This window comes from Salvia miltiorrhiza, chromosome 5, assembly GCF_028751815.1.
Source record: "Salvia miltiorrhiza cultivar Shanhuang (shh) chromosome 5, IMPLAD_Smil_shh, whole genome shotgun sequence".
Classification (NCBI taxonomy): Eukaryota; Viridiplantae; Streptophyta; class Magnoliopsida; order Lamiales; family Lamiaceae; genus Salvia; species Salvia miltiorrhiza.
In genome coordinates, this window is record NC_080391.1 from 3,608,653 (window position 1) to 3,622,033 (window position 13,381).

The following is a 13,381-nucleotide window of genomic DNA, read 5'->3' on the forward strand; positions in this document are numbered from 1 at the left end:
TAGGTGATAACTGGTTTCAAAAAAAAAAAAAAAAAAAAAATCCAATAGGTGATAACACTTCGCCATTGTTGGATTCGATTTGTAAGCCAACTATTTAAGTATTCATATTTGACTCAAAAACTGTAAAATTATATAAGGGTGTATTTGCTTTCAGGTATAAGGAATAGATAAATTTCATTCATTATCTTATAATATTGTTTGTTTGAACATATTAATTAAAAAATTCGGACATGTCGTATAAATTTCGAGCAACACTCTTGCTGAAAGCATAATTTTATACATATCTATGAGAATGTGTTATAATTTTATACCACTTTATAAAAAGGGAATAAATATATTATCATTCAAAACAAATAAATTATAAAGATATGGTCTCACTTTAAGTGATAAATTTATACCTATATTATATTATGATTTAAGGGATAAATATCCTTACGAAAGCAACTAATTAAATTAAACTTCAAGAATTAGTGGACGAAGTTAACCACTTTGATTTCGATAGTACTCGAGGAAGTCCTTATAACTGTTTCTGACGAAAAATGGGTCCTCTATTCATCATCATAAAAATATAAAAAAACCCTTTTTTCTAAAGTTATAATATAATATTTCGGTAAAAAAGTATTAATAATTATAAAAAAATGACTTCTTCTCGCCTTTTTTACTTGCAAAGTCATCTATTAGAATATTCGTTCCAATATTTTTTAAGATATATTTTTCAATACAAAAAATTGCTAAACTATTTAATCTTTTTTGCCATATCGACGTTTTTAAATATGTCTTCAACAATTTTAACTTCTAGAAACTCTTCTCGGCCGAAGCTCCGGTTACAGACATAGTGAACAAAATTGCAATATTTGGATAACAATCTGTAATTTTCATAAATTCAAGAATTTCAATAGTTGAAGTTATTTTATTTGGCAATTTTATTTGTAATATTTTTAATTCAATAAATAAATCATCTAACTCATACCATGAGTAAAAGTAGATTTCAAATTAACACATTAATGTCTTAATTTTTCACTATCCAAAGATTTTAAAGTTTTCGAATCAAACGAAAAATCAAATATATGATCAAATGATTTCATTTCTTTAAATCTACATTTTAAAGAAGCAATCGTTATGTCCACAACAATTGCAAAATATTCAAATTCTAAATGACATTTTATTGAAAATATTGGCTCCATATTCATATTAGTTGCAAAACTCTTAGCAATAGTCAAACTTGTATTACATATTAGACATTCTAATTGTTTCATGACATAGTCAATACGCATAGTACACACAAAAAATGATATTAGATCTTATAAGCTTTGGGGGCCCCAAAATTATTCTGGATGTAATTTCTTGGGCCTTATTTTTTTTTTTTCAATGCTAGTAGTATACACAAGAAGAAAGTTAGGCGCATAATAATAATAGTATACATAAGAAAGAATATAAAATTTTTTGGATCCCCGAAAATGATGGGCCCTGGGCGATCGGCCATGCTGACCCGCCCTCAGAGACGGCCTGCTTATAAAGTGTTTAAATTAGTTTGCATTTAGGAAGAGTTTGCATTGCCCTAGGAATTTCTTGTAACTTTTGTTAGTAGATTTCTATCTTTTGTAGTGATGTCTAATCCTGATTCTTGGGCACTTGCAATCCGATCGATCAATAAGCTGCACGATATATATTCCAAATCTTTTTCTATCTATCTATATACATGGAGCTGAATGGGTCCATAGAATCATTGATTTCCTCACTGTAAAACATTTTAGGAAATATGGTTTGAGTGCCAAAAATACTCGATGGATAGGTGTCCTTCTCTCTCTCTCTTAAAAAAATTGGGGTGCCACGTGGCCAGGATTTCACCTCAGTGGGGGCCAATTTATAATAATTTTAATATATTTCTTCCGTTTTTAAATAAGTGTCATATTACGGAATTTTTCTTGTTCCTTTTTAAATGTCATATTGTAAAAATTTAATAGTAAAAGTAAGCTAAACTTTCAATTTTACTCATGTCATTTTTTCTATACTTCATCTTAAAGCATGTAAAATTATATTTTTCCTTGGTGAGTATAATTTTATGTCATATAACACTTATTTGAATACGAAGGGAGTATATATATATATATATATATATATATATATATATAAATTAAAATTTATAACAATTTTTTTGAAATATTTATATATGACTATCACGCATCCTAATGACTTACATATATGTTTAAAGTTATAAATATGTAGTAATAACTTTATTCATTTGCCCAACACGTATTAATTAATATTCACAAAAAAATATTCAATAATAAGACATTACAAATAAAATTATCTAACAAAAATAAATAAAATATAATTCACTTGCATGTACATGGTCTGAGCTAACAATTAACATGAGTTAGAAATTCTAATTAAATTCTATTAATAACTAATATTTTAATAATTCACATAATAATAAAAATTGAATGTGTGAAAAAGCTAAATAAATAAGCTATTACATAAAAATATCATAGAGAATCCAATATAAAAAGTAAATTACAAGTATGTTTACAAAGAATTCTACATTTAAACTCAAATTTTAATTGTTTGAGTCTAATATAAAAAAGAGTGGATTTTTAAAATGGCCACTTTCATATTGTAAAGATAAAAAATGTCCACTAAGATAAAAAACTTAAAAAATGTCCACTGTTACCAAAATACCCTTCACATTAAAAATTAAAAAAATGTCCACTTTACATCACCCCTTTAAAAAATCCCGCAATTCACAACCCGTGTGAATTCACAACCAAAATTTTTTGGTTGTGAATTTACATTGGTTGTGAATTTACACTGGTTGTGAATTGAGAATTCACAACCAGAATTTTTTGTTTGTGAATTCACAACTAGTCGAATTCACAGCCAAAATTTAATTCACAATCAGTCGAATTCACAACCAAAATTTAATTCACAACTAGAATTTTTTGGTTGTGAATTCACACCAAACGAATTCACAACCAAAATTTAATTCACAACCATATTTATGTTGGTTGTGAATTCACAATCAGTCGAATTCACAACTAGAATTTATTTTGGTTGTGAATTCAAGTAGTTGTGAATTTGAGTTTTTAAAGTTTGAATTCACAATTAAAACTGTAATTTATTTTGATTGTGAATTCGAGTTTTAGTTATGAATTAATAGATCTGGTTGTGAATTCAAGAATATTAAGTTGTGAATTCATAGATGTGGTCGTGAATTCAAAAACATTAAGCTTCTGTGAATTCATAAATTTGGTTGTGAATTTAAGAACATTAAAAAAATAATTATACAGCTCAATCAACAATCAAAATACAACAAAATATTATTCGAATCAATTCAATCTACAATTAAAATACAACAATTCCTTTGAATCAACAATCTCAACATTCAATCTCGGAATCAACAATCTCAACAGATCTTAGAACGAAAATCATTCACAGACGTATCAGATCTAAACTTTTTTTCAAGGAAGTAAAACAAAAATCCCCAAAATTACTCAGATATGGAATTAGGGTTTTTTTTACTGGGAAAACGCGCCGCCTCTGAGCGCGCTGCACTGCGCCTTTCCTCTCGCCGCCGAGACCACTTCCCGGCGGCCTCTGCCAGCCAAACACTGTCCTCAGCAACACCGCCTCCGTTCTGTACCGTGAAAGAGGAGGAGGAGAAGAAGAAGCCGAAGGAGCGCCGCCCCTACCTGACGTCGGAGATGGCGGAGGCGACGAGACCGGGGCAGAGACGACGAGGCCTGGGCGGCGGCGCTTCGCGGCGGGGGGTGAAGCAGAAGATGGCAGAGGCGACAAGGTCGGGGGCGGCGGCGCTTCGCTGCAGGGGGCGAAGCAGGAGATGGTGGAGGCGACGAGGCCGAGGCGGCGACGCTTCGGATTTCAAGCCCCAAGCCGCCTGGAACCCTAGATCTACCACGCCTGGAAGTCTAGAACCCTAGATCTGCAACATCCCCCCACAACCACTGCCGGATTTGAACCAGCAACCTAAGGATTAAGGCGGCGGCGGAGATGAAGGCGGTGGAGATAGACGGCGGCGGCGATGGAGATGAAGATAGTCTAGAACCCTAGATCTACCACTCCACGCCGCAGGCGATGAGGCAGGGGCGGCGGTGGACGACGTAGAGGAGGTCGGCGGCGTGCGGGCCTCACGGAGGAGGAAGGTGGTGGCACGGACGGCGGTGGAGGAGGAGGTGAGGAGCTCCGGGCACATGGGGAAGATGCGGCGGAGGTCGGCGACGGTGATGCGTGGAGAAAGAGAGAGAAGAGAATGAGAGAGGAGAAAGATGCGTGGAGGGAGAGAGAAAAGAATGAGAGAGAGAGAGAAAGAGAGAGTACATGTATTTAAGAGAGGGTATTTCTGTCTTTTCAACTACAAAGTGGATAGTTTTTATCATTTTTATCTTAGTGGACATTTTTTATCTTTACAATATGAAAGTGGTCAGTTTTATATATTTGCTCTATAAAAAATTTCCCTATAAAATTTTTAAAATCAAACTCACCTATTAGATAAAGAAATAAAGAAAATACTTATAAAATAACAACAAAGTTACATCATATAATATTATGAGAATTTTGTTTTAAAAAATAAAACGAATTTTCATTTAAATACTAAATAAAGAAATACATTATATATATATATATATACTATTTTTTTGAAAAATTCCAGTGGGGCCCAGTGCCCCCACTGGACCCCCCCCCAGCTACGTCACTAGTGCCATGATATTTTAGAGGCCCTAGGCGAAAACTTAAAAATTGGGGTGCCATGATATTTTAGAGGCCCTAGGCGAAAACTTAAAAAAGGCCCTTTTAAGAGATGAAACTTTGCTATCTTTTTGTTATCAGCTATTCGCATAATCATCTTCCATACTTGTGGCTGCCTGCATAACTTTAATCGGTAAAGTAAGTGCAATAAATCAAAAAATGATGATCAAGTATATAGTTATTTAAATAATTTAGATCTTCTAATATTTTGAGAAATAAAATTACCAATAAAGATCCACCTCATTTTCAATGCATAAAGATCCTTTTTTTTTACTAATTATATATATATATATATATATATATATATATATATATATAATTAAAATACATAACAAGTAAGCAAATCTTTGAACCTTCAATCCTCAATAAATATATACTTAGTTTGAAAGGGTATTTTGCAATGAATATCATAAATAATTTTTTACACGGTCGGATGAGAGATCAATGGATGAATGATAGTTTGATTGTATATATATTGAGAAAAAAGTTTTTGGTAGTCAATCATGCAAATAATTCAGTCAATGAAAACTCGTAGATTTCAATTGTAATAGACTTGAATTATTATGTAGTAATTTTTTTAACGTATTTTATATTTATAGCATGCTTATATTTTTGTACAATGTGATCTTGGGTACACCCAGGTGTACCGTACAACCGGGTTACACCTTCACTTAAATTTTGACCTGCACCCTGATTTGAACCCATATAAATAATATTATTTTGGATACGGGACAACCCGGTTGTACGGTACACTCAGGGTGTACCCAAGATTTTATGTTTTTTTGTACCCCCACAATAAAAAATTTCTGAATCCGTCGGGTATTGACTCGATGTAAAAGAAAGAGATCTTATAGATTTGGTGGTGAACAACATGAATAGGGAAGTAGAGTTTTCTTGCCTTAATTTGAAGTTCAATTTTTGAGGATAAAAACACCTCAACTCAAAAATTTTATAGTTGAAATCATAGGAGAAGAGAAGACCTAGGGCTTCCAATTGTAAATTTTAGAAGCTAGAAGAATGGAAGTGGGAGTGTTTTCCTTTTTTCACTTTGCATATTGTTGGATCCGAATCGAGACGAAGATCTATCTTTGAATCGGTAAGATATGAGCTGTTATATTTATTTTTTGTGCTTAGGTGGAAATATTTTAGGATAGGAAATTCTTAGCCAGAGACAACAAGTTTTTAGTGCAGGGCCTTTTCAGACCAAAGAGAAATTCACAACCACATATGTCACGAAAAAGGAAAAGTGCTTAGGCATGTGTGAATTAATTGAGCTAAGGTTCTTGCCATATGGGTCCAAAGCAATGCCTTTCGAATTTGTGTTCTTTTCGATTTAAGATAATGTTATTGTCGTCACGTGGGACATATATGGTTATCTTGGTTAATTTTCTCTTTATGCAAAATATTTTCTATTTTTGTAGGAATATTAAAACAATATTGAAAAGGAAAAATATAATTGGGTACGTACCAAAGATTAAAATAAAAATAAATTAGAATAGAATAGCAAGGGAAATTAATAAAGTATTAATTGATCAACGAGGTAATGCATATCATGATAATTCTTTTTTAAAACGTATATTATAATTAATAATTCTTATTTTAGTCATAAAAAAAAAGGTTAGTGAAACTCGTAAACATTGTGTACACTATTTATCTTTACACACCTAATTAACACTCTCTCTGTCCCAATATTCAAGTCCTTTTTTTTTTGGGCACGTGTATTTAGGAGAATTAAAGTGAATGTAAAAGTAGATGACCTCACATGTTTAGTGTATTATTTAATGTTATTTATACATTAACTAACTTGTTTAACTAAATGCCTTTAGAAATTAAATTAAAATCTGGAACGATTTTTAATCTTATTTATTCTTTAATTAACTTAATTAATTAAATGACTTTAATCTCAATTAATGCAAAAAGGCGGCACTAGTGGGCTTAAGTAAATGGCGGCAGGTTTGAAAAGAAAAAATAATTCTCTTCCATCATTCATCAAAAAAAAAAAAAAAATGGCGGCAGTTTGCTTATAATCAAATCTGAAAATTCAAAATGCCCACACATGATAGAATGCAATAAATAGAGAGTCATGGTTTCATTTATTGTACCACATTCATTCTTGCACTAAATGACCCAAAAAAAAAAAGAAGAAGAAAGGACTTGACAACAGAGGAGAGGTTTTCAATCCTTCAATTCTTGCTTTTAGAGTGCAAGAATGGGAAGCCACCAAGAGGCAAGATGAAAGCTATAGAAGAGAAGTTTCATGTCTGCCGGCGGACCATTTCTCGCATATGGTCTGAAGCAAAACAGTAACAAGATCAAGGTCAGTGTATAAGTTCAACAAGTAAGAAGATATGTAGGCTAAGGAGAATAAGAGTGCACATAGACCTATAACTAATAGCAAGTTTAGAGTTAACAAAGCGATCAACAATTAGAAGACTAGCAAATGGCATAAACTGCAGCAAGAGTACTGTAGGGCGATGGATAGATCAAGGGCTGATCAAAGCACATACTGATGCTATAAAACCTGACCTTACAGCCCTAAATAAGTTGTTTAGGATGAGATTTTGCCTAGAGGCAATGGAGTATGACAGGCCGCAACATGTATTGAGGTTCAAGACCATGCAAAACACTAATCATATCGATGAGAAATGGTTCTACATAACCAAAAGTTCTCAAATGTTCTACTTAACTCCAGCAGAGGCTAAACCACATAGAAGTTAGCAAGAAGTTTATCCAAAAGGTGATGTTTTCGTGCGCAGTGCGCAGGCCATTGTTTGCTCAAGATGGTAGTGTGCTATTTGATGGGAAGATAGACATCTTCGCATTTACAGAGATGGTGGCAGCCAAAAGATCAAGTAAAAACAGAGTGGCAGGAACTCTAGAGCAGAAGGCAATAGAAAGCATCACAAAGGAAGTGATTAGAGAGGGCTCAATCAAGCAGGTAATGTGTTAGATAGTGGCAGCCACTATTTTAGTTTACTCTAGTTCAGTTTGTAGTATTGATGCATGTGTGAATGATTGTGGCAGCTTGTACCTGCCATCAAGGCCAAGTGGCCCTCATTTTACAGCAAGGATATTTACATACAACAAGATAATGCAAGACCACACATAAAAAATGAGGACTTAGAGTTTAGAGAGGTTGCATCAAGTGATGGTTTCAATATCAACATTGTTCATCAACCTCCAAACTCACCCGACACCAATATCAATGACCTTGGATAGTTTAGGATAATTCAAAGCCTACAAACCGAGACTGCATGCTTTAATGTGGATGATTTAGTAAAAACAGTGGTATCTTTATATGAAGACGTATTCCCTGTGACTTTAAATTGTACTTTTTTAAGCTTACAAGGTTGTATGCTAGAGATTTTGAAGGTGAAGGGGCAGAATTGCTACAAACTACCCCATATGAAGAAAGGCTCATTGATTAGACAAGAGATGCTGCCACTATGTTTGGAAATTCCACAACAGCTTGTGAGTGAAAGCATAACATATTTGAAATAAAAAGGTGAAGTGGAAGGCATTGAAGACCTAATGCAGAGGTTGGGTGTTCATGAAGCAACAATAGATGACATTGAATCACGGTTCAATGCCCTAATGTTACTTGACTAATGACAAGGATGGAAGGTTGTACTTTTTGATGATTTTGTAAATGTGTACATCAAGCTGCTCACTCTTTTTTGTTTTTGGAGAATATGTAAACAAAATATGTACACAGCTACTCTACTAAGGATTAAGGATTTCATTATGCCCTCTTGTGTAGCTACCAACACTACAATTCAAGTAGTGGGCAACTTATAAACAAGTTGCACAACAACCACCACCAACCAAAAACAGAGCAACAACAGCCATACACCAACACAGAGCAACAATAACCAATTCCTCCATAAATACAGTGCATACAACAGCCACCACCAACAATACAGAGCAACAACAGCCATACACCCAACATCTCATAGATTTTAAAAAATCATAGATGGCCAAATAATAGATGTATGTCCATTATTTCATCATTTCAGCATAAACTTGACCAACACAGCCCTAGTACCCTTGCATGCAATCAATTAACACAAAGATACCAGTCACATAACAAAGGCAAAATGGAATATCTCACCCGAAACATCATTGGGCAAAAAATGGCTAGCAGTTTAAGGTGGGCTTCCGATGCAGTGTGCCACCATTCGTTTGATTCCTCATATTTCAACTCCAAAACCTTCGATTGGTCCGATTTTGCCCCAAATCTAGGGTTTTGCTCGCTCAGAAATTCATTTCCCCAAGATTCATAATAGAGAAGGTCAATATCTTTCTCAATTTCAGAGGAATTAGTCGAACACAGAGGTGAAGGGGGAGAAACATACTTTTTCATCCTTGCGGGGCAAGGGCGTTCGATAATCGGAGGTCGGAACGAAGGAGTCGGACTCCGATCTACCACATACTCTCGAAGCTCCTCGCTCTCTGACGCGCCACCACCACACTCCTCGGGCGACGTCGGCAACGTCTCCGACATGGAGAAGGGAAAATACACCGGCGGCGGATCACCCCACAACTAGCGATCGTCTTCGGTGTCGGGAATAACTTCGTCGCTCAGGTATTCCTTCCAACCGAAGGAAGGCTGCATCACGGCGGACTTAAGATCGGAGAAGGACGGCGGAGGGAAGAATCAGAGTTAGGGTTTTCACCCCTAAGGAGGGCGGCGTGATTTGAGAGTGAAGAGAGGAGAGAGAGAGTGTGGCTGAATCAGTGGGTGGATGGGTGGGTAGGTTTAGGGGTTTCTAATATTAAAATATAAAAGTTAATTAAATGTGATAATTGTATCTTAATTATAGCTAAAAAAGGAAAGGAGATTAGTTATATGGGACCATTCAAAAAGAAATAAGGGACGTTCAATATTGGGATGGAGAGAGTATCTAATTAATCTTACTCTCGGAGCGAGTTAATAATAGTTTAATGCTCTAGATCTATTCATGGAAGCAAGATCTAATCAGACTTGGTAAGAATTAATTTAATATCGTACCACTCTAAAAATAGCAGATGTGTCACTTTCATCATCCTAAGTGGGAAGAATAAAATAGCAAAAGATGCATAGCTATTGATCTATGACACATGCATGTGAATACGATTCCCATGGCCCACAAAGAATACTAAAGTTTTATTTATTTTGAAAATTACTTATATATGTCTAATCAATTAGCCAACGAATGCTAATTAAAGGGCTTTAGTAAATTAATGAAATTTAATAACTCTAGCTAGCTAGTAGACTTGGCTAGCTAATTAATTTGGACGATATGACCCTTATGAATATATCCCTGAAATTAGAATGAATATGTATATAATTAGATGGTAATTAATTAAGTGTTGAGAAAATTATATAATATAAAGAAAAAAGCGTAAGGAAATAGCGATGTACCGAGTTCTCTTCTTAGCTTTTATCAGAAAAAAAGAAAAGAAAAAAGAAAAGAAAAGGAAAAGACAAAGCACTTTGTGTGGGAAGAAAAGAATCCCAATGCTCTGCCACGAAAAAAATCCTTTGGATTGAGAAAGTAGTACAAATAGGCGTGTAATGAAGAAGAAGAAGGAAGAGCAGGTCGTGCCACGTTGGTGTGAGCAGATACAAAAAATGCAGAGAGATTTGAATCCGCTAGCGGTTAGTCGTGTGATCGGAGACGTTATCGACTCCTTCACCCCTACCACTGAGCTTCGAGTATACATTGATGGTAGGACTATCTGCAACGGCTACCGCCTCCGCCCCTCTCAGGTCGCCTCCCGCCCTAGGGTTGAGATCGGCGGTAACGATTTCCGCACTCTCCACACTCTTGTAAGTATCATCTATCGATCATTTATACGGGGCGTTTACTTTGTATGATTGATTGAGTATTTTTTTTTTATCCTCAAGACAAGAGTGGGATTTGTCCCGTCTCACACTTTCGGTGGGATCAGAATGAAGGGCGGTCTTGGGATATCCCGGAGTTTCAATCCATCAAAATAAACAAGGGATTAGTCTATTTTTATCTATCGCGGCTAATCCTTCAAAGTAAACGCTCCATATATGTGTATTTAATTTCTAGGGTTTTCACTCTGAAGATTATTCAATTTTGAAGGTCCTGGTTGATGCTGATTCTCCAAGTCCTGGAAATCCTTACCTTAGGGAGTATTTACACTGGTCTCTCTCTCTCTCTCTCCCTCTCTCTATGTGTGTGTGTAGTGTTTAGAAATCTAAGAAACTTTGTACATGAAATTATATTAATAAATCAAGAGACATCAAGATCTTAAGAAACCTCATAAGTTAATGTATGCTTTCTTAATTTGAATTGTGTTAAAGCCTTCTTTAATTAAATAACCTTGTTTAATGCTTATGAAAATAATATGTGGGGAAATAATTTGTATATATTATATTTTTCAAAAAATATTAAATGTATGCATGTGTGTAATTAAAAATGAAAGGAACTTATATATTTCGATGGAGTACAATGAGGGTTGGGGTGTAGTTAAATTTACCAAAAAATAGTTGATGAATATATATATTTTTTTCTAGTGTGTCATCAGCTACATACAATGTTCGTTATTTACAATGGCATTTGACGCATGAAGATTGATTATGTTATAATTTTGTGTGTGAAATTGGAAATAGGTTGGTGATTGACTATACCAGGAAGCACTGGCCCTGACTTCGGTGAGCGACATACAATATATATAAGTACTTATATTAAAAATATATATATAGGTAGCTCTAGCTAGGTAGGTTAATTATAATTTCTATAATTGAATTAATAATTATATATATGTGTGCAGGGAATGAGGTGGTGGCGTATGAGCCCCCTCAGCCGGCAATGGGGATCCACCGCCTTGTGATGGTAGTGTTCCGGCAGCCCCGGCGGCAGATCTTGCTCGCCCCGGAGTGGCGGAACAACTTCAGCGTGCGACAGCTGTCGCAGGTGTACAACCTCGGCGATCCCGTCGCCGCCTTCTTCTTCAACTGCCACAGGGAAAACGGCACCGGCGGCCGGAGAGCCTAATCATTTTCTCCTAAAGGTGGCATTAAATAAAACGTGCGCCTATCGCACTCTCCCATCATTTATATATAATTTAAATGTTCTTAACATACATAGCAAGTACCTCGGATGTGCGTTTTCGAGTTATTTCATATGTGTACGAGAAATCTTTATCCCATTACAAGTTATGAATGCATGCATACTTATTTTGGAAAATGGACGATCAAAAATTCCGGTGCTTAATTCATTTCACATATATAAGAAGGATGTAACGATCCTACATCAATTATGTCTTCATCAAACCCTAGAAGAGAGCGTGCATTGCACACGGTCTATGAATTTCATATTAAAGTATATTGTTAGAGTTGAATAATTGTACGTAATAAATTTTGCAATATATAGTAAAACCAAAAATATAAAACTGAAAATAAAAAACCAAAGAAAGATTTTTCATTAATATAGTTTAAAGGGTTAAGTACCAAATTCCCCCCTATCGTTGGCATCCCTATCGCGTGCAGAACCTATAGTCAGGGTAAGCGCTATTTACTACCTCAACAGCGGCAAAATCGAACCAATTTCCCCCGCGTTTTAACACCGTTAAATGGCTGTTAGAAAAATTATTATTTTTTAATTATGGTGGGCCCCAACTCTCTCTCTCTCTCTCTCAATTCCGGCCAGATCTCCACCCCAACGACTGCAGCAGTTGAAAACCAGCCACCACCGCCAGACCTCCCTCGAGGCCACATAGAGACGATCGCGATTTAGAACAAAACTGAAATACTCACAGCCCAAAAATTTGGAAATAATCTATGGATTCATTGACCGCTTGGACGCTGTGATAGGCTTGGCAGAAGAGGAAGGATGTCGCATCAGCGGCCTCCGCGCCGCAGTTCCAGCAGTGAAGTTTAGTGGCGGACTCCGAGAGCGAGGAGAAAGAGTTGTCATCCTTTACAAATAAAACTGCATTTTCTCTCGCGAGAATACTACTTAGGTTTGGGAAAAGTAATCTTCGCACTACAAGAAAATGCGGCTCTAACGACCGAAATTTCGGTCGTTAAAACCCAAAAATCGGTCGTTAATATTTTTAACGACCGTTTTTCTCGGTTGTTGTTTGCATCGTCGCCCGAGTTTTAACGACCGTTTTTTCAGTCGTTAAAGTTAACGATCGATTTTTTATTTTTAACGACCGAAATTTCGGTAAGAGAAAAAAAAAATAAAAAATATAAATAATTTTTTTTAAATAACGATCGAAATTTTATTTTTAACGACCGAATTTTTGGTCGTTAAAAATTAATTAAAAAAAATATATGTGTATATATTTTTATATATCTTTGTATCCCACAAGTATTTTTAGTGTATTTCTAATGTATTTTGACCTTAATTACATACCATTTGACGAACTTCCCAGTAGGTCACCCATCTTACTTGTGCTCTAAGTCAAGCACGCTTAACCTTGAAGTTCCTTTCGAATAATCACCAGTACAGAACACTCGTATTATTGATATATATATAGTACCTATTAATTCAATTAAACTCTAATTCAATATAAAATATCATTAATCATTTATAACCTTATAATATGTCGAGATAATAACTAAGATTTGTGGTGCCGGCGAAACATTGAAGGTAAATAT

The 13,381-nt window shown here is 35.2% G+C and overlaps 1 protein-coding gene and 1 pseudogene across 1 annotated transcript; one reads left to right on the forward strand and one right to left on the reverse strand.

Annotated features, from left to right (window-relative positions):
- Positions 1-6,777: 6,777 nt before the first annotated feature.
- LOC130985197 (uncharacterized) lies at positions 6,778-9,485 on the reverse strand. Its single transcript, XM_057908028.1, has 2 exons — positions 8,873-9,485; positions 6,778-7,051 (listed from the first exon to the last, which is right to left on the reverse strand). Exons 1-2 carry the CDS (start codon positions 9,263-9,265, stop codon positions 7,001-7,003), a joined length of 444 nt encoding a protein of 147 aa, XP_057764011.1. The 5' UTR covers positions 9,266-9,485; the 3' UTR covers positions 6,778-7,000.
- A 686-nt stretch (positions 9,486-10,171) lies between these two features.
- On the forward strand, positions 10,172-11,963 carry LOC130985198 (protein FLOWERING LOCUS T-like; annotated as a pseudogene).
- Positions 11,964-13,381: the final 1,418 nt, after the last annotated feature.